The sequence below is a fragment of the Sarcophilus harrisii genome, chromosome 3, assembly GCF_902635505.1.
Source record: "Sarcophilus harrisii chromosome 3, mSarHar1.11, whole genome shotgun sequence".
NCBI classification, from domain to species: Eukaryota; Metazoa; Chordata; class Mammalia; order Dasyuromorphia; family Dasyuridae; genus Sarcophilus; species Sarcophilus harrisii.
Window position 1 is genome coordinate 536,876,989 of NC_045428.1, and position 21,048 is coordinate 536,898,036.

The 21,048-nt window shown below is 42.2% G+C and overlaps 2 protein-coding genes across 2 annotated transcripts in view; both read left to right on the forward strand.

Annotated features, from left to right (window-relative positions):
* Window positions 1-4,641, forward strand: part of DNHD1 (dynein heavy chain domain 1) — a 99,886-nt gene extending 95,245 nt beyond the window's left edge. Inside the window, exons 34-35 of the mRNA XM_031962083.1 lie at window positions 1,096-1,140; window positions 4,561-4,641. Of these exons, the coding sequence (XP_031817943.1) occupies window positions 1,096-1,119 (24 nt within the window). The 3' untranslated portion in view covers window positions 1,120-1,140; window positions 4,561-4,641. The remainder of the gene's footprint in view (window positions 1-1,095; window positions 1,141-4,560) is intronic.
* A 140-nt stretch (window positions 4,642-4,781) lies between these two features.
* Window positions 4,782-20,175, forward strand: LOC116422772 (dynein heavy chain domain-containing protein 1-like; the record flags this gene model as incomplete). The annotated part of the gene is made up of 11 exons (XM_031962086.1): window positions 4,782-4,956; window positions 5,593-5,745; window positions 6,153-6,331; window positions 6,845-7,816; window positions 8,895-9,072; window positions 11,329-11,448; window positions 11,720-11,945; window positions 12,176-12,267; window positions 12,657-12,806; window positions 18,560-19,689; window positions 19,797-20,175. Coding segments are annotated over 11 exons (3,726 nt in total), but the record flags the coding sequence as incomplete, so codon positions are not given.
* Window positions 20,176-21,048: the final 873 nt, after the last annotated feature.

The window sequence follows — 21,048 nt, forward strand, 5'->3', positions numbered from 1 at the left end:
TCTATTTAAAACATCATCCTTTCCCAGCTTTGCAATTGAAGAGATAATCTTTGATTGTACTTTTTCATCATTGCATATACTCCCCATAATCAATTGTTGAGCCTTGTCAACTATACCAACTTTTTTATACCAGCATTTTCTCATACATATCACCTTCTCTCTACCTCATACCACAGTCATCCCAGTTTCCGACCTCACCATTTGTCACTTGGGTTATTGAAATAGCTTTCTACAGTCATTGGTAACTCCATAAAAACTCTTTTACTTTACTAATCCATCCTCCCCATAGCTTGCAAGGTTGATATTTCTAAAGATTGTGACTGACCATGTTATTCCTTTGCTGCCAAACATACATCAGAGGTTGACTGGCTCCTCTACACATTTATTTTGTCAAATATCAATTGGGTCTGCACAGATGCAGAGCATTCCCTTTGTCCTCTTTTAATTGATTCTTTTTCACATAGCACTGTTCTATAACTTTTCGATTGAATCTCTTATATCACCCTATTCCCTCCTCAGAAGATGATCTTGCCTCTAATTTTACTTTAAAAATTGTGTTCATCTTAAGCTCTCAATTCTCTACTATGGGTATCTCAAAATCTCTTGACATGTTTGCCTCTCATTTTATTCTCTGCTGTTCTAGGCTCTGAATAAAACACCCATTCTCCTTACTAAGGAAACCCCTCTAATTGACTCCATCCCTTCTCATTTCTTCCTGGAGCTTGAACCTTAAATCACTCCTGCCTTCTCTCCCTATAATTTCTCCTTGTCTACTAGTTCTTTCTCTTCTTTCTCTTTTCTCTAAATTGACTTAGATTTTATATGTCCGTAAAAATCTCTTTAACTTGCTCATTTGATCCTGTCTACCCAAGCTGTTATCTTACATCTCTCCTCCCTTTCACATTTCAACTCCTAGAAAAGGCCATCTGTACTCATTTCTCCATTTTCTTTAACTCCATTAATTTCTTAATATTTTACAATATGGCTACTGACTTCAGGATTGTAATTGATGTCTTTATATGTTCTTAATAAAGTAATTTTGGATCTTTGTGACCACTTTATTAACTTGTTTTTACTTAATTTTTTTAAATACAGAAGTTCAGGCTGCCTTGGTTATGAAAGTTTTTTCACACTCTTCAGGTAAGATTGCTGTATTGTTATTTTTCCTTATTTTATTTTGTTATAAGAGACCTATCACAGAGAGGAGATAATATATAAATCTTTGCATTGTAAAAAACAAAACACATCAATAAAACTTAAAACACACACACACACGTGTGTGTATATATATATATATATATATATATAGATATAATATGTATATTTATATATATTTATTTATTTAATACTATTGACCCTTTCTCATCCTGGATATTCATTTTTCTATGGATTTTCAGAGTGCTACTCTTTCCTGGCTTTATCTGTATGACAACTCTTCATTCTCCTTTGTTGGCTCATCAACATTATCATACTCATGAACTCTGGGTGTTCCCCAAGGATCTGTCCTAGGCTCTCTTAGCTCTATAGTCTCCCTTGGTGACTTCATCAACTCCCATGTATTTTATTAATATCTCTATGCAGATAAATATTAGGTCTACATATGTTTCCATTCTTTCCCCTGAGCTTAAATTCAAAATGTCCAAAAGAGAACTCATGATCTTAACCTCCAAAATCTATTTTTCAAACATCTTTATTTCTGCAGGTTACTACCATTACCCCAGCCTTCTAGATTCTTTATTTCAGTAATGTACTTCTTACTCTCCTTTATTACACATATAACCATCAATCACTAAATACTCTCATTTCTATCTCTCGCGTTCTGCCCCTTCTTTCCACTCACAGAGCTACCACCATAGTTCAAGCCCTTACAATTTCTCATTTAGATTATTGCAATAACATTTCAACTGGTTTTCCTGCCCCAAGTCTTTACTAGTTTCAGTCTATGCACCAGATTGCTGCCAAAGTGATATCTGATCATGTTGCTCCTCTGCTCCTCAAATTCTAGAAGCGCTCTATTGCATCTGAGATCAAGTAGAAAATTCCTCTGTTTAGCTTTTAAAGCCTTCACAACTTGGCCCCAATTGATTTTTTCTCCATTCAGCACTTTCAGTCTAGCCAAACTGGCCTTCCTTCTATTCACCACACATGATCTCTTAAGACCCACTCCAGTTCTAGCAGAAAAAAAAGTTTATAATTTTGTTGTTTGCCCTAATAAACCTGAAACTTTCTTGATGGCTTCTCTTTCTGTACTTAATACAGTGCCTGGAACATAGTAAATGCTTAATAAAATGATTGATTGATTGGCTAAAGAGATAATATACTGTGATAAGGCAACGTACACTGGCGTTATGAAACCATATTAGAGTGAATGAAGGATAAGGTATTGATTAACTGTGTTAGTAAACATTACTGTGTTCAGTTCTTTGCACCAAATTTTAAGAAATATCCTTTAAGAAAGAATATTGGTAAATTGGAGAGTGTCCAGAGGACAGTGAACAGGATGATGCAGGGTCTTAAGAATTTGCTATGATAATTAGAAGTAACTGATGATTTGTCCTGAGGAAGAGAAGATTTAGAGAAGGATTTTAACTGGAACTATGATTTCATTGCTATGAAGAGTTCCTGGTGAAGAAACACCTTTTACCAATTCAAGTTGCCACATTTTCTGAAACTTCAAAGTCTTAGAATCAGCTGTACCACAGAGAGGCTAAGGGTACGGCCAGTATGTCTTAGCAGGATCCCTGCTTTGAGGCCAGCTTGATATCTTCTATATACCATGCTTATTAGAGATGACTGGGGATTTAAGAGAAGAAAAGATTTAAAGGAGCATGATCACACTATTTGGAAGGCTATGTGATATGGTAGAAGAATTAAACTTATTTTGTTTGGCTACAGAAAACAAAATTAGAAGCAATGGAGAAAAATTGTAGAATGCAATTTAGATTTGATAACAGGAAAGAAGACCTAAAAATTATAGATATCTAACAATGAAATGCATTGGAAGAGAAAAGCAGTGTGTTTCCCTGTCACTGAAAGTCTTCAAGCAATCACTTGTTGGACAGCTTATAAGAGTATGAATTGTACTAAATGACTTCTGACTTCAAGTTGCAATACACATTTATTAAATGTTTGCTATGTACCAGCACTTTGTTAGGTCCTCTCACAGACCTTTATTTTATTAATATGATTTGCTTATCAAATGTGTTCTCCTTCTCCAGGAATCATTTGACAGTTTTTTCCTTGAACTTATTTATGTATCCAAGGTTTCAACCTCATGTTTGGTTTTGTTTTCCTGATAGGAAGTTTGATAGTTTTCACACTGAATCTATGCTCCAGGAAGCAAGATGTCTCATGGAATGCTGCTTTTAATTAATCTTATGCTCTCTCTAAATCTCTGAGGTCTCAGTAATTGGCAATCAGCATCAGTTTGCTAGGCAACTCATTTAGGTGTTATAGCCCTCTTCTCTAAGAATCATTAGACATAATAAGCAAGATGCATAAACAAGAATATCCAAAAATCTTTTCTGTTTACTGCATTTACTCTCTACCTAATCATTTCATGTGGAAGTTTCTCAGTTGTCACTACCAAGTCTATTCATTCATTTCACTTCCTGCCCTTTTCAAACTGCTCTCATACAAGCATTGGGAAATTATCAACAGTTTGTTAGCTGACTGATTTCTTAGTTTGTTCAGTCATTAGACAGAGTTGATAACTTGCAGAGGTTTTTGTGGCACCTCAAACTTATTATACCTCTTAGAATCCTTAGCTTTCTTTCAAGGCTCAATTCAGGTGCCACATCTTAGGAAAGATCTTGCAGGAAAGATCTTGCCTTTTTTTTTTCCTTAGTTGTCAATGTTCTTTTCCTGTTCAAATTATATTTGTAGAGTAGTAGAATAGAATTGTTTAGCTTCAAGAAAGTGGGATTCTTAAGGACAGGAACTGTTTTTTTGAATCTCTTAATAAATACTTGCTAAATTAAATTTGAATTTCCCCCAGTTGCTAGCCAACCAGCCTCATGAGAAGTGTTCATAGAACACTCTTCTACTATACATTAGAGTGTACACATGTGCCTACTGCTCCCCATGTTTCCAGTATATTTCCTCTTTACTTTTCTTCAGTTATCTCCTCTTCTTTCTCTTCTTCCTTCTCACCTCCTTTCTCAAGAGGATGAATAACAATCAGAGAACTTCAGGTTTATCAGGAATGTTATGTGCTCTTATCCCTCTATCCCTCCCAGAACATTAGTGCCTTCCTCTACTTCCACAGCATTGATAGAATTATCTTAAACTCTGCCACCTCAGTCCACAAAGAAACCAAAACAGCTTTGTTTACCCTGTTTCCCCTCTTCCACAGTTGTTCATACTGATCCTGTGTCTCTCTTTCAGCAGCAACCTATTCTTTCCCTCATAGGCACCTATTCTCCCAAAGATGTCACCCTTTCAGATATACTCCTATGAGACTGGACCTCTTGAACTTCAAGGGATGGGAAATTGCCCCCTGAAGGCCTGAGTTGACCAGTTTTTTAATGAGAAAGTTGCACCTTTGGTCCTGTCTCTTAGGGAACATCACTGAAGAGGACAGAAAAGATAAGGAAGAGATAAAGAAGGACAAGTCTTATGAGAAAGAGAAGAAGGAAGAAGAAGAGAAGGTAGAGAAGGAAGATAAGAAGGAGAAGGAAGAGGAAAAAAAGAAGGAAGAGGAAAAAAAGGAGAAGGAAGAAGAAAAGGAGAAGGAAGAAGAAAAGGAAGAAAAGGAGAAAGAAGAGGAAAAAAAGGAGAAAGAAGAAGAGAAGGAAGAGGAGGAAGAGGAGGAGGAGGAGGAAGAAGAAGAGCTGGAACAGGAGGAAGAAGAGAACATGTCTATTCCAAGCTTGTCCAATTCTGTAATTGTCTTTAGAATGCTTTCAGCCAGTGATACAAATCTGGGAAGAGAACTGCTAGAAGCAGCTGCCAGTGGTAAGAATTGACCTCTTGACCATTTTGCCCTTCAGAGGCTGTCTCTGTGACCCCCTTGCCCACCATTTATTTCTTCAGTCTTCTCTTATCTTCTTCCCCTAGTCACATACCCAAATATCAGCCCAGGATGCTCTCACCTTTTCAGAAATTAACTTCTCCAGAGTCTCTCTTGTTAGCTGAATGAGAGGTCAATAGTAGGGTTGTAAAAGACCTGGAATGCAGCTAGAACGTGGCTAGACCCTAATATGAACAGAGCTGGTGGAGCTGGGAAAGGGTACTGCAGAGAGAGAGTATGATGAGAATAGGTGTGGCCATGATGGGGGTCAGCTGACCTGGATTTGTGACCTGAAGACCTAGGCCCTGCTATGTAACTATTTATTATATTATATATATATTATATGCTATTTATTCATAATGTGAACAGGTCATTTCAATTTGTTGGAATTAGTTTTCTCAACTGTAAAATGGGAAGGTTAGGCTAGATAGCTTCTGAAGTCCCTTTGAACTCTCAGTTCTACAAGGTATGATCTAAGAGAGTGTCTAGCTAGGAACACCCCTTGGAGGTATGGCCATGTGCAGGTGTGTAGCTAGGTTTGTGGGAGGCTGAGGTGAGTCTCAATGGGCATTTCTTGGCAGGTATGCCAGTGCTGCTGAGAAATGTGGAGCTGGGTCTGTGGTGTCCTGAGTTGCTGTGGCTTCTTCAGAGGGAGCATCTGTGCCTTCCTGAAGTACATCCCAACTTCTGCCTGTACCTGAGCACCAGCCTGCACCTTGAGGCTTTGCCAGCAGGTGAGGCCTGGACTTGGAGATTGGTGTGGGGTCACCTTCCCCATTTCTCCAGGATTATTTGCTGCTATCACTCAAGGACTCTTCCTCTTCTTCCCCAGCCCTTTGCTACAAGATCCAATTTGCTCTTCAACCTCTTGTATAGATGCCCCAAACTGTTATAATGTAAAACATGAGGATCACAGGCTAGATGGAAGCTGGAAGATGAAGAGAGACTTGGGAAGCAGTGGCTGAGTGAAGGGCTGGGAATAGAGGCTATCAAAAATGTGGGAGTAGATGGGGATAAGCCAGGGGTTGAAGCCAAAGGCAGGGGAAGAATAAGGTTGATGGAGGATGGGGCATAGTATAGTTTAGGGGCTTGGGTGGAGAGAATTTGCTTGTGAGGAAAACTGCATTGGGCCTATCTCCAGGTCTGAGCTCAGAGACACTGAAGGATATGAATATAATAGAAATGCACACAATTCGGGAGGTGTTAGAGGAACAGCTTTTACAGGAAATCATAAGAGCCGAGAAGCCAGATTTGGAGACAAGATGGCATAGCCTGGAGCTCAACATACTGAATACTTATGATCGAATTGAAGCTATTCAGGTGAGTTGGGGACTGAGAGACAGTAGAGGGGGAGGAGTTGGGGGAAGAAGTTTAGGATGAATAAAATGAGGAAAGAGGATTAGGAAAGAAGAGACAGGGACCTAGTAGGACAGAGGTTCTTAACCTTTTTTGTATCATCATCCACTTTGCTACTCTGGTAAAGCATATAGACCCCTTGTTAAAATAATATTTTTCAATGTAAAAAACAATACACAAAATCAGAAAGGAATTCAAATATATTGAAATAAAACCACCAAATGTTTAAAAAAAAAATTCATTGACTCTAAGACTAGGATCCCAGACATTTGAGAGAAAAAAATAGCTATTCAGGAGGAAACAGGGGCAAGGATCCAGGAAAGGACAAGACCCTTAAAAAAAAGGGAGGGGTCAGGACAAGTATGAGAATTGTGATCTACAGGGGATGGGAAAAAATAGGATTGGGGTGGGATGTGAAGTGGGTGGCTAACAGAAGAAAAACAGACCAGACTTTGAGCAGGGCGGGGGCCCATACAGGAAAAGCTGCTGAAGATGGTGTTAAATACAGAAACAGAGCAACTAGGCCGAAACTATCTTCTACGGGACCTGCTGTGCTACCAGGCAGAGCTCTATCAACAGAAGGCTCACCTGGAAGAGCTGAAGGAGTTGGAGGCCCAAGAGGCCGAGTTTCATACACAGTTCCGGGATGTGGCTTGTTTGGGCACCGCCATAGCTCAGGCCACATCCTCCCTGCAGAATTTACACCCCATGTACCCCTTGGCCTTAGACAACTGTCTGACAGTGACCCGCCGGACTCTGGCCAGCATTGACCACCAGCTTCCCCCACAGCATGGTGAAGACCTGGAGAGCCACCTTCAGGATTTGGGAAACCGATTAACTCGAAGGCTGCTGAACAATACTCTGCTCTCCTTGCAGCCCCGCCATGGACCCCTCGTAGGGGCGTTGGGGGCCCTGGCCTTGCTGCAGCTCTCTGGGCAGGCTCCTGTCCTGGAGAGGCTAGCGCTGTGCCCAGGACTAGCAGCCTCCCCAGTGGTGGACCAGAAAGTGCTGAGCTCAGATGTGGCCTGCCCCTCCTGGCTGGGGCCCAAAGCCTGGAAGGAGTGTGGCTTGCTGGAGCTGCTGCCCCCCTTTGTGGGCCTGAGGACTTCCTTGGCTGCCAACTCAGGGGCCTGGCAGGAGTATCTAAGTTTGCCCTCCACAGTGGTGGGTCAAACCCCGGGCCTTGGCCCCAAGCCCCTGAGCTTGCTTCAGAAGCTGGTACTATGGCGGGTACTACAACCAGAGCGGCTGGCCAATGCCTTGGCTGACTTTACCACCTGCCTCCTGGGACGCTCTTTATCTGAAGATAAGGTTCCGGCTATCAACCCCTACAAGCTGAGCCGCCCCACACGGCCCCTGATTGTGCTGATGCCCCCACCAGGCCACCCCACTGCCTCCTCGCACCCCTTACCCTTCATCTGGAAACTGGCGTGCCAACAGAAGAAGGAGGTGAGGCTGGAGTATGAGGGACCCTCTCAGCATCCACTGTATGACCCAGGGCAGGGCAGTCTCATTCCTCTTTGTGTGATTCTGGGACAGCTGAGGCCCTGAGAGTAACTTGACCACAATAAAGCACATGGGCACGAAGTAGGACCCAGATCTCTTAATTCCCCACTAGATGTGATTTTCCCAATTTCCCAGACCCTAAGCAGGGCACAATCTGAGCTAAGAGTTTTTAGGAACAACAATTGGCTCTACTCCTTAAGACTTGGATTAACTGAGTCACACGATTCTTCCTTTTTCCAAGTTGTAAGAAACAAATGCTCTTTGTCTGTTTCTCTCCCAGCATGGGTTTCAGTCACCGCCCCCTTCTTGCCAGCCTGAAAGCTCCTTCACAACTAGTAAGGGCCTGACTCCCCCGTTTCCCCTGCACATAAAACCCTAAGTTGGGGTGGCTGACTCCTGTGGTAGCTTTTTCTCCGTCTGCCCTAGAGTACCTTCATTGACTGCTCATTTCTGATAGCCAGTCAAATGAAGGCTCTTCATCTCCCTGAATCTGGGAGCAGAGCATTCTATAGAAGCCCATCCTCAAGCAGACACTGGCTGAGTGTGGCTTCTGACTACTTCTTCCTCACCCTGATACTCCTTACACCCACCTTGCTCCCCATTCAGAGGTCAACCTTCATACATCCAGCTCCCTCCACTGACACTTCCATAGATGGCCCTTTCAGAGCCAGCTGAGCCAAGGACTGTGGTATGACCCTGTGAAGTTCCAGGGATAAAAATGTTTCGGCATCAAAGAGGGGTGAGGGGTGAGTCCAAAGAAATCCACACCTGGCCCTGAACCTCTGCAGACAGATGGTGACCAGGAGACACTATGATTCTCACTCTGATTGCTCCCTGAAGGGGCTGTGTAGGAGAGAATTGTTTCTTTTACAGACCACCACCTTCAAAATGGCAAGGAAAGTATTCTAATTGTTTTCTCAGTAAATGCACTAGGGGGTCACCCTGTGTTACTTGGGGCTATGATTCCTATATAGATTCCTAAAAGCCACTCAAGGCATGACTGTCTCTCTTGGGGCAAAAGCATCCGCAGGTCATTGGACTGGGTTCCTCTCTATGGGACTCTTCTCAGGCTGTGACCACAGCCCTCAGCGAAGCCATGAGAAAGGGCAACTGGGTAGTGTTGGACAACTGCCATCTGATGTCGTCTTGGTCATCTGAGCTCCTGGAATCTTTGTTGGGGATGTTAGATGGGGCTCAGGGTAGGTGAGCCTGCTGCCCCACATCTGTCCCTCACCTCATATCTGGGCTCCCTTAGTGTCAATACATCCTCCTTGTGTCTTTGTCCTTGGCTATGGCTTCCTCATGACTATACTCACCTCACATATATAATCTCTGTGTCTCATCTTGTGTCTTTGCCCCTTTAGGAATGTGTGTCTCTTATTACCCTTCTTCTGCCACTTCCTTTTGTTTGTGCCTCCCTAGTGTTTTGTATTCCTTTCATATTGTTTTCCTTTTCATGTCTGTGTTTCATATATGTTAGCTACCTGCCTCCAGGTGTTTCTATTCTTGTCTTGTCTCCACTGTATCTTTGTTTCTTCCTTAATGTTTGCATCTCATCTTATGAATATCATCTCTGTGATTCATTGTGTGTATCTTTATGAGCTCTCCTATCTGTGTCCCCAGTCATTGCTTCACAATGTCTATCCCTCGAGTCATGTTTATGTCTTCCTTCATGTTCTCATACACAGTGTCTTTTTCCTTTCTTGTTTTGTTTTCCACATTTCTGTCTCCTTCCTAGTAGTGTTTTCCATATATGGCCATCCCTCATGACTGTGCTTCCCACAAGTCTATATCAGCTTCTTCATGTCTGTCCTTTTATTTATTTGTTCCCTCCCTATGTTTGCATCTTGCCCCTTGTTTCTGTGTCCTCATATTATTCTCTCCTACATTTGTCCCCTTATGCCTTTGTCGCTTCCTCCTTGTCAAGTTCTGTCTCTCCTCTCTGTGTCTGTGCCCTTTCCTTTGTGTTGGCAATATGGCAAAAGCAGAAGGGAAATGTGGTGGTCTTTTTCTTTTTTATAATATATGATGGTTCTCTGTGGGAGCAAGTTTCTTGGGGAGTTTTTCTGGAGGCAGCCTTAGTTTTGGTTCAGAGTAATAATCACTCCAAATGCAGCCAGGTGTTAAAGTAGTTCTTTATTGTTTCTTCCAAAATAGCCCAGTTAGTTTTCTTTGGTTTCAAGAGTTCTTATTGCTAGCTTCAGCCTCTCTCTGAATCTTGGTTCTGCCCAATTGCAGATTAGCTTCTCAATCTCCCGAACTGAACTCTCACTCTGTCAATCTTCCAAAGTGACTTCTGGCTCTAGCTCAACTCCGACTCGTGGCTTCTTCTGAACTGACTCTCCTTCACTCTGAATCTTTTCAATTGACTCCTCCTGACTGAGCTCTGCTGTTTTTATGCTGTTTTAGAGGTTTAAACTCAAAGGTTGACTCCTCCTCTGACAGTGGGATTATAGGAGGTGTGAATTTGGATGTCTCATAGACTTAACACCTTGTAAAGATTTGCTCTAATGAGTGAACTAATAAGCATTGTATCAATTCCATTGAGTTAACACTAGGATTCTAACAAGGAAAAAAGAACACTGCCTCTGGAGGTACCAGTCTGGTCACATCTGCAGTGGCCCTATGTGTCAGGCCCTACACAAATGAGAACTGGGCAAAAACCAGTGAGAAGATCCAAGTGGAGACCTTATTCTAGGCATTTATTGATTGTATAACTTTGGATATGTCCAATGCAAGGAGTGAATGGTTTAGTTTCTAAAGTCCAGGGCTTCAGACTTATGATTCTTTCATTACTTTTTCTTTGTGTTTTCCTTGAATCTTATGTACCTCACAAGTTTCTATCTTTTTCTTCATGTCTTTGTCCCCTAATGCTTCTATCCTCTTCATGTTTTTGTCTTTCTTCTTGTGCCTGTCCCCATGAGTACATACCCAATCTTTGTCCTTCACTGTTTCTCTTCCCTTTTGTCTGTGTCTCCCTTGTGTCTGTGTCCTTCTCATGCTGGTGTACCCCTAGAGCCTGTTTTCCCCTGTGTACCTTTCATCTTATATCAGTATGCCACATGTCTTTATCCTTCCCTCCCTTATATCTGTGTCCCTGTCCTAATTTCTGTGGCCTCCTACTGTCTGAGATCCCTTTATGCATACATCCACTTTCATATTTATGTTCTCATGTTTATGTACTTTTGTACATTTGTGCTATGTGTTCGTGACTTTTATTTCTCTTTCACATATTTATTAGCCTCATATCTGTACTCCCCATTTATGTGTATGTCCTCCCATAACTGTCTAACCATTTCTATGTCCCTTGCATGCCTTTGTACCATTTATAACATAAATCTACTTCCCTTATCTTCCCTCCCCTCTTATCTGTGTCCTCGTTTCTATAGCCCACTTTACTGGTGTTCCCCATGACTTGGCCTTTCTGCATCTGTTTGTACCCCATGTCTCCACAGTGACATCAGAAGTTTTGCCTCAGGTCTTGCACCAACCTGTGACCAGACATAATCTAATTATAAATAAGAATTTCCGGCTATGGCTTATTTCCTCCATTAATGCTATTGACTCCCTTCCAGGTGAGAAAGAAAAGCCCTTAACCAGAATCCTAATTGAAGTGGGGGAGGAGCAGAAGAGTAGGCAATTTCCCAGAAGCAAATTCCAATGATATTACCCTGAGAGAAGGAGGGACTGCTGGCTAGTGTATGTTATTTGGCTGTAGTGGAGAATCATAGGTAGGGTTAGTGGTCCAGGGCTCTTTCCAGAGTAAGTATGAAAGATTTCCCATTGAAAATTGGTTGTCGATGGTTATGCTTTGCATCTTGTCCTCTTCCCTTTCCTTCTTACTAGTGGTGGTGATACATCATTCAGTTCCTATATTCTGGGAGCAGTCACTAGAACTGGGCCACATCCTGATATGCAGCCTGCATGAAAGATCTGAGCAAATCCCAAGGTGTCTGGACAGCTCCCAAACCTCAGTATCCCTAACTTTGTCTGTGCCAGTGATGTTCCTGCACAGCCTTCTGTTGTACCGGCAGCTCTATGGGCCCTGGCTGCAGGCCAAATGTGGCAAATGGTAAGTCCCCCACCCCTGAAAGCTTTCCCTTTTTTCCCCAAGCCTAGGACTCCCAAACCCAGCCAAGCCTTCCTTCTGCCCAGTGCCTGACTGGGGAGACTCTCCCTGGGAAAGGCTTTCCCTTTTTCTAAGCTTTACCATAGTGCCATTATTGACTTCTCACTGGATCTCATCTCTTCTGCCACTATCCTCTTGACTTCAACTCCCTTTATTCCCCACCATACCAACAGGAATCAAATGGTTCTGAAACAGACTCTAAAAGTACAGGAATGGATATGGAAGAAATTCAGCAATCACTGGGTGGCCCTGCAAGAGCTGACTGGCAAGACCTTGTCCCTTCCCCCTTTCTTGCAGCTTCATATAGCCTCTTATGAGGTTCCTGTCATCATTCCCACTAATCATTTATCTTCTCTTCCTTGCCCTTTGGCTAACTTCATTTCTCCTTTCTTCTGTCTGTTCCCAGTCTCTGGCTTCCTCTGAGGTCCCTCTATTCCCCCCTTTTACCTTTCCCCCTTTTCTGACTCCCATCCCACTCATTTTTTAGTTTCCTTTGTTTTCCCCATTCTTGATCTCTGCCTCCTTAATCCTTTTTCAGGAAATGGACCTGCAACCTGAGTATCTTTTTCCAGGTGCAGAGCCCAAAGGTCAGGCAGGGAACAGATGGGGTTGGAGTATAGGGCTTTGAAGTATGACTATGGTTCTGTCTTCCAGGAGCAATTTTTTATGGTGGTGCTGTGGCTGATCATGAAGACCAGGCTACCATATTCAGTCTTGCCCGGGTCTGTCTGGACTCCAAAAGTAAACTGAAACCAGGCAGTTTTACCCCACAGAAACTGTTGGCCAGCCTTACACCATGCCCAGGTAAATAAACCTCTGCTCTGTGGGGGTAAGAGATGGCCAAGTATGATCCCCTTCCCTATTGAGAAGGAGATATATGTGTGAAGGGCCCAAACTCATAGATGGGAGGTGGTTTTCCACCTGTGGATAGAAGCATTGGTCATCTCTGTTTGGGGATAAAGGGAGTAGGAAGATGTACATGTGAGATTGTGTTTGTGTGTATGTGGTATATGTGAAGTATCCTACTTCTACATGTGTATGTATAATTCTGAATCATTGTGTGTGAGAACAAAAGGCCCTATTCTTGATTCATGTCATACAGTGGGGGCTTCCTATTCTTGTGTGTATGAGACCCTGTTTGTATGCATGTTCTGGGGTGTTTATGGGGGAGATATGTATGTGTGCATGTGTGTGACCAAGGCTTTTTCCTTCCTTGTATGTATGTGTGTGCTTTGTAGTGATGGTGTTCCTTTCCCTACATATGGGAAGCCATGTCTATGTGTATGTTCAAAAGATGGGGGGAAAATGCCATCTCTCTCTCTCTCTCTGTGTATATGAAAGGAATTATATTGTGTCCCAATGTATGTGAGATTTATGTGTGTGAGGCTTTGGGGGCAGGGCAAGGGATAGGATGGGAGAAAGGTTAAAGTAAGGATAGATAGAAGCCATGTCCTTATATGTGTGTGAGAGAAGGTACTCCGTAGGGGAGAAGGAAGGGGGATATCATTGGCCTTGTCTTATAATTCTGGAAGCTCCTTGGATTCATATTTTGTGTCTATCATCATAGCTCAGGATATCACACTGACCTTTCTCTTCACTGGTTATCCTTAGCAAGACTTGTCTCTCTGTTTTTAATCTTTATTCTTTGGATCAAGATGTGGTTGACATGTTTTCTGTATTCCCCATCCCCACCCTGCATAAATCTCTTCCTCTGGCTCTGTGTTAATAGTCAGAATTTCTTTGAGCTTATCTTGGGGAATTTCTCACAGATTGATTTCTCTTCACACATCAAGATGATATGTCTCTACTGTATAATCAACTTATTACAGTTCCCCTGTAGTCATGGGGTTCAGAACTTCTAATGATTTTGCCAAATCAAGAGTTCCACATCTAGATCTGGAAATATGTCTACTGGAAACATTTGCCATAGAAATCTTTCTTTGAAATCTCAAGAGGCAACTGATGTTGAGATATAAAGGTAATGACTGATAACACTCCTCAGTAAAGAGTGATTTTCCAGACGTTAATTATGAGATGGTTAGTTTTGAAGCATTTAAGCTGAGGTTGAATTAGGCAGATAACTATAGCTGCACACATAGCTTTGGTTCAATTTCTACTTTCCCTGATGATTCTATGTTCACAATCAAAACTGGTGTCTCCTAGATAAATGGACACCTTTTAGAGATGAACCAGAGAGTAATCAAGCTCTAGACTTGCTTGTCCAGGCCCACAGCTCAGCAGGGATGACTGAGGCAACAGGAGGTAGTGGAACCTTCCAAGAGGCTGCACAACCTTCTGGAATAAAAGACTTATTTTCTCAGAGCAATTAAGTTTAGAGGAAGCATCAAGTCCATGTATCTTCCTGAATTTTTAGCTCTCTAAACTTCATCTATATTTCTCAGCTTTAATTTCTGAACAATACCCAGGAGTAATACCACTATCATTCTGATTAAACAAATTTCAACCTAATTTTTGGATTATGTCTGCCTGGAAGAAGTCTTAAGTTCTTTTGCCATCAAAGAGGATTACCTTTTCTCATACGGAGGAATTTATATACTTAACATGTTTATGCCCATTCTGTCATAGACTAAATTCAACACTGTTACAGTAATTTATAAAACATAAGCCGGCTTTTAGCTCGGCAACTACTCCAGTTTGAAATGGGGTAGGCCCCAAAAGCACCAAAGTTATAACATCTGCTGACTCAGACTTCTAAAATAATTGTCACACTTTAGAGAACGTCTGAAGATCTTGAAAGCTGAAAAGTGTAACACCCTCACCATCCCCCAGCCACTGTTCCCAGTTCTGCTTTTTGAATTCCAAAGAAAGCAAATCTCTTTCACCTGATAGGCTTTTGACAATTTGAAGACATGTAATCAGCTATTCTGTCCCCAACCAGAATTTTCTTTTCTCCAGGTTAATCTTCATGTTTTAAAGGTCCTTTACCATATTGACTGTAATCTTCTGGATTCTCTCCAGTTTATTAATGTCCTTCCTAACCTGTGGTCTTCAGAACTGATTTCTCCTGGAGTCCATTGATCCATTACTGATTCTTTTCCCCTTTCATATCCCCCACGTCCAATTAGTTGTCAAGTAGTCACTTCTTCTTTCACTACATCTCTCAACCATCCCTTTCTCTCCCCTCATTTTCCAATCCCAGGTTAGTAGTCCTCATCAGTTCTTGCCTGTATTACTGCAATATTTTTCTGGATTACTCTTTTCTCTCCCCTTTTCTTCCTTCTCTAAAAAAAAAAAAAAATCTGACCATTTCACTCCTTTTCTGGAAAACTCTCCTGTGGCTCTCTATTGCTTCTAAGATAAAATACAGACTCTTCACCCTGACATTTAAAGCTCTCTGCAATATATAATTTCCATTGATTTTTCTTATTATAGTCATATTATGCCTCTTCATGCATTCTCTGGTTTTCTTACTGCTCATAGCATTCTATCTCCTATCTCCATCCATACGTTCCCCCTATCTCTGAAATACACTTTTTGCTTATATTGGTATCATGTACTCCATGTTTCCTTCAAAGAACAGATCAGATATCACTATCTACATGAAGCTTTTCCTGATTTATCAGGTTGTTACTACTCTCCTCCCTCTCGAAAAGCCATCGTAGTGCTTTGCACATACGTATTGTTGTGTCATATTGCCCCAGTAGAATATAAGCTCTTTTAAGCAGGGACAGTTTTATACTTACCTTTGTATCCCTAGCACCTGGGTGCGTGCATGACATTACTGAAGTCAAAGAGGAAGAAAGGTTTAACCTGAAGAGAATTAGAGGAAATGAATGCTGGCTGTCTTCCCATATTTGATTTGTTCTGTTGGGTTCCAGGTGCCAGAACAAGTTGAAAATTCTCATGTAGCACATCTACAAGCATAATAGTGGAGGAAGGAGTGCAGTTTTTATTTGGATGTTGGAAGGACCTGCTTCCCTCATCAGTCTAGGTTGGGGAAGGGACTTGAGTCCATGCCACATGAAAATAAGTTGAAGTAATTGGGGGATATTTAGCCTGAAAAAAAAATAAGACTTAGGGAGGATATGATAGTTGTATTTAAGCTCCTTAGTTATAAGAGAAGCATATGGAAAGATTGTCATATGAAAAAGAAATTATATTGGGCTTTTGGTCTCAAAGGGATGAACTGGGAACAATGGGTGGAAATTGCAAAGAACCAAATTTAGATTTGGTGTCTGGGAAAACTTCCTAGTAATTAAAGCTATCCAAAAGTGTAATAGAGTTAACAGGTTTTCCTTCACTGGACTACATGACTACATACTGGATATATAATAGTGGTGATGATTTTTCAGATATAGGTTGAACGATTGAAGTTCCTTCAATCTCTGTGATTCTGCGCCGTTTTGAATCCCAATCTCTCTGATTCTGCGCCGTTTTGAATCCCTCTGGTCCCAAAGTGTCTTGGATCTTAAACTTAATCAGTCTCCCAAACATTTAATCTCAATCTCCCTTGCCTAGAAGCACCATAGATATAACTCTTTGCAAAGGTTTATATATATATATATATATATATATATATATATATATATATATATATGTATAGTAGAGTAAAATTTCCTAACAACTGACAATGTCCCAAATTGCAGAGGGCTACCTCTTCTCTGGAGGTCTTAAAATAGAAGATTCTCAGTGATGTAGAGAGGATTCCTACAAAGCACCAAGGGTGCCTTGCTCATATGTGGGACTTACAGAATCATTACTCCAGGATTAAGATTTGGTCCTAGTTCCATTTTGGCCTTGACCCTATCGGTGATATGACTATGACTGTATATGTCGCAAACTACCATTAGAATTAGGACCTAGACAGGATTGGGAACCTTCATATCTACCTTATAAAGTTGTTGTTAGAGCTAAACTAGAAATATAGTTTTTATATATAGAAATATATATATATATATATAATATTATATATATATAGAAATAAAGGTTTGCAACCTTTAAAGTGCTATCTAAATCTTAGTTATTACTATTTTAAAATAGTATTTTACTTTTCCAATTGCATGTAAAGACAATTTTTTAAATTAATTAAAAAAAATTTTTGAGTTCCAAATTCTCTCTCTCTCCCTTTCCCCTCCTTAAGGTGGTAAGCAATTTGATATAGGTTATGTATATGCAATCATATAAAACATATTTCCATATTAGTCATGTTGTGGAAAGAGAAATAGACCAAAAGAAACACACACACACACACACACAAATAGTATGCTTTGATCTGCATTTAGATTCCATCAGTTCATTATTAGTCCTTTTAGAATTGTCTTGACTCACTGTTTTACTGAGAATAGCTAAGTCAATCATAGTTGATCATTGCACAATATTGTTGTCACCATTTCTGGTTTTGCTCACTTCATTTCATATAAGTCTTTCTAGGTTTTTCTGAAATCTGCCAGCTTGTCATTTCTTATATACTTAAAGAATATAGTATTCCATTACCTTCATATACCACAACTTATTCAGCCATTCCCCAACTGATGGGCATCCCCTCAGTTTCTGATTCTTTGACACCACAAAAAATCCTATAAATCTAACTAGAGCAGGATCCTGACTATCCTCAGAGAGAGAAGCTACTCTGTTTTAGCCAAGTAAAACTGAGATGGGTAGCAGGGGACTTTGAAGAGATGAAGTCAGAAGCAAGAAGAAACAATAGTGGAAAAGTCTCCATTCCCAGCATTTATCATAAGACAGTGGAGTAACTCAGCCAGGAAAGAATCCACCTCCAGAAGTTAGTTAACAAGCCATGATTTGGGGAGTCCTGTAGTATCAAAGTCATAGATTACTCCCTTCTCACTTGTTCCCTGGCTACATGTGTTCCCTACAAGTGTGTTTCTCGTACTTGATTCTTATTGTACCTGCTCCACCTATTTTATGGTAAGGGCTTCAGTTCTCTCTTCAGTGGGAGAAATGGAGGAGTTACTAAACTTTTTTTTTGCTTTGAAGTAGTTGCATTTACTAACTAGAGAAGAACATATCAGTGGAGGCTTGAGAGCCATAATTTTAAATGAAGAAACCCACAGTACCTTGAATCTGGGATAGCTATTTTGGGTTGACTTCCAATCTTTGAGATTGTGTGTGTGTGTGTGTGTGTGACAGAGACAGAAAACAAAGACAGAGAGAAGAGAAAACAGAGTCAGAGAGAGAGAAAGAGTCAGAGGGAGAAATGAAGAGGAGGTTGAGATGGAGACAGAAACAGACACAGAGAAGGGGAAGGAGGGGAGGTGAAAGGGAAGTCGGGTCCTCTGTATGTTTATGGGGAGAGGGTCTTTCTGGATTTATTTGTATATATTCTGTATACACACACACACACACACACACACACACACACACACACACACACACACACACACATTTGTATATATCTCCCTGAGTGTAGAAAAAGGCAAGTTTGGGTATTTGTGTGTATACTTTTCCTCTGCATGCATCCTTGTGTCTCTTGTGTGGGAGGTCCTGGGTCTGTGGGAGAAAGCCCTTCCCTTGTACATGTTGGGTCTGGAGCATCTCGTTCTTCTTACCTTTCCAATCTCACTTCAACTTCCTAGGTATGTCAGAGCTGGAGGCATCCTCGGAGGTGGAGGCCCAAGCACACCTGATAGCCTCACACTTTGAGCCTCGCTGCTATGGAGTCAGTGAAGGGCCCCAGGCCTGGTTAGTAAAGAAGAAGAGTCGGGCCCTGTGGGCATCTCTATACAAGGCCCAAAACTCCTGGGAGCCCTCAGGACTGCCTAGTGCCCAAATGCAGGTCCATCATCAGATGGAGCATCGCCTGAAGCATCGAGTGTCCCAGGCTATCCGGAGACTGAAAGCACTGCAGGCCATGCTGACCTTGAGCTCTCCTAGCCAGCCTTTTGCGGGGAGCTCCTTCAAAGGGCTGCAGACCCTGGAAGGCTTCTTAGAGGGGGAAGCTACAGTATTAAGTATGCTGATGCTCGAGCTCCTTAGTGACTTGAGCTGCCTGGAGAGCCAGCTGGCTGGGAGCCTTCCCTGCTCTTCCCCACGATGTGAAAAGGTGGCCATAGCTCTGCGGGCTGGCCGGCTGCCTCCTCCCTGGCGGTGTCACATGTCTGCTGGGCCCCAGCCTCCCTGGCTCTGGCTGCATCAGCTGTGGCACCGGGGCCAGCTGCTAACCAGATACTTAAATCTATGTGCACAGCTGGATCTGGGGAGGTTTGAACAGCAGAATCGCTCATTTCACCTGTCTGCCTTCCATCATCCCAGAGGGTTATTCCTGGCTATTCGCTGGGAGGCTAGCCACAACTGGATTAGTCCCTACAACACTCTAAGTTTAAGGATAAGTACAATTTCTGGCCGTGGCCGTCCGCCCCCGTCCTGTCCTGCCTCCTACCCTGGGGCCCACCCTCACTTCCAGCTTAAACCCAGTTTTATTGCCCCCTCCCATGACTCACCCCCAAGACAGGAGCGTAGCAGACCCAGATCTGTTCAGCAGAGTCATGGTCTTGACCTCCGGAGTGGCTCTGAAGCTGGTCTTGGACCCGATTTCAATCGAGGCCTTACAAATAGATATAGTGCCTATAGCCGACTTGGTGGGAGCACTGGCATCAGCTCCAGGCCCAACGTGGGCCACTTCCTGGGTACCAATTTTGTCTTTGGTTTTAATTTCAACACTGCCATACCTCGACAAGGGATCCAAGGAATCAGCCTTCACTTTCGGGTAGGTATTTTCAAGTCCTGTCCCTGTCCCTTCTCCTCTTCAACCCATAAGCCTGATTCTTCCTGTGCCCTTCCCTGATGCCTCCCAGGCCATAATTGTGTCCCTAGGTGGAATGTGGACCCACACCCTCAGCTTCTGAGGATGGTCTTCTAATAATGGGACTGCTTCTCCATCATGCTGAATGGAATCCTGAGGCCATGGCCCTGCAAGATGGGCAATCGGGCAAGCCCAGCCCTCTGCCCCCTGTTAGTGTTAATCCCCACTTCACTAACCAAGAGCCCCCCTTGCCTTTCTCTCCTCTGCCTTTCTATCACTGTCCTGTCTACCTGGGAGGACTCCTGGGCCACTCACAGCTCGACAGTGCCCACCTCTTGTTCCATCTGCCACTGCCCACCAAACTCTGTCCTGACATCTGTGTTCAGCGCAGGGTGTATGTGTGTAGTCCACCCCTGACTTGAGCCAAAATTTGAATAAAGGATGGAAATGGCTGAAGGCGTGGGGTGTTGTAATATCCAAGCTGGGTCTCTGGATGGAGTCCCAAATCTTCTCTGTGTCTGAGACTCTTCTGTGTCTCCCAGCCCTTAAATACCTAAGTACGATTACATCACCACAGCATACTGAGCATGCTCCAACTGCTCATTACATCACTATCACATTAAACATATATTTAGAGAACCATTATCTCACAGTGAGTAGGTGCTTACCTATAAGCATCCTGCCATCCTTGATTCAAGCACACCTTTTCAGAGTTCCTGCCTACTACATCTCCCATCTTCTTTTGTTTTAGAACACAGGTGGCCACACCTCCCTGACTTCTCAGAAAGAGAGGTGAAAACACCAAAGGGAAATAGGGAGTCAAACCAGATATTTTTTAATGGGTTTCTTAAGGATCTCACTTGAAACAGGTATAAATAAATCCATCAGCATGGGAGGTGTTATGCAAGCACATAGTAATACAACATAGGCTAGTAGTGATATAACACACATAAATCAACATAGTGATACAAGAAACAATATGAACATACATGTCCATAAGTCCTAGAAGGAGGGTATGTAAGTAACAATCACACATATGCCTCCTTCAGCAACCAAGAGATAGTCCAAAACCAATCTACTGTCAATTACTTCATGTGTCAAGGAATCCAATGATTCCTGCAGATTTTGAAGCCCTGCAATAGTCTCATTATGTATCAGAGAATCTAATGATTCCTGCAGATTTTGAAGCCCTGCAATAGTCTCATTATGTATCAGAGAATCCAATGATTCCTGCAGATTTTGAAGTCCTGAAACAGTCTCATTAACAATTTTTGATGTTCATGAGTCAATTGCCATACACATTGGGTCAACAGCCATGCTTTT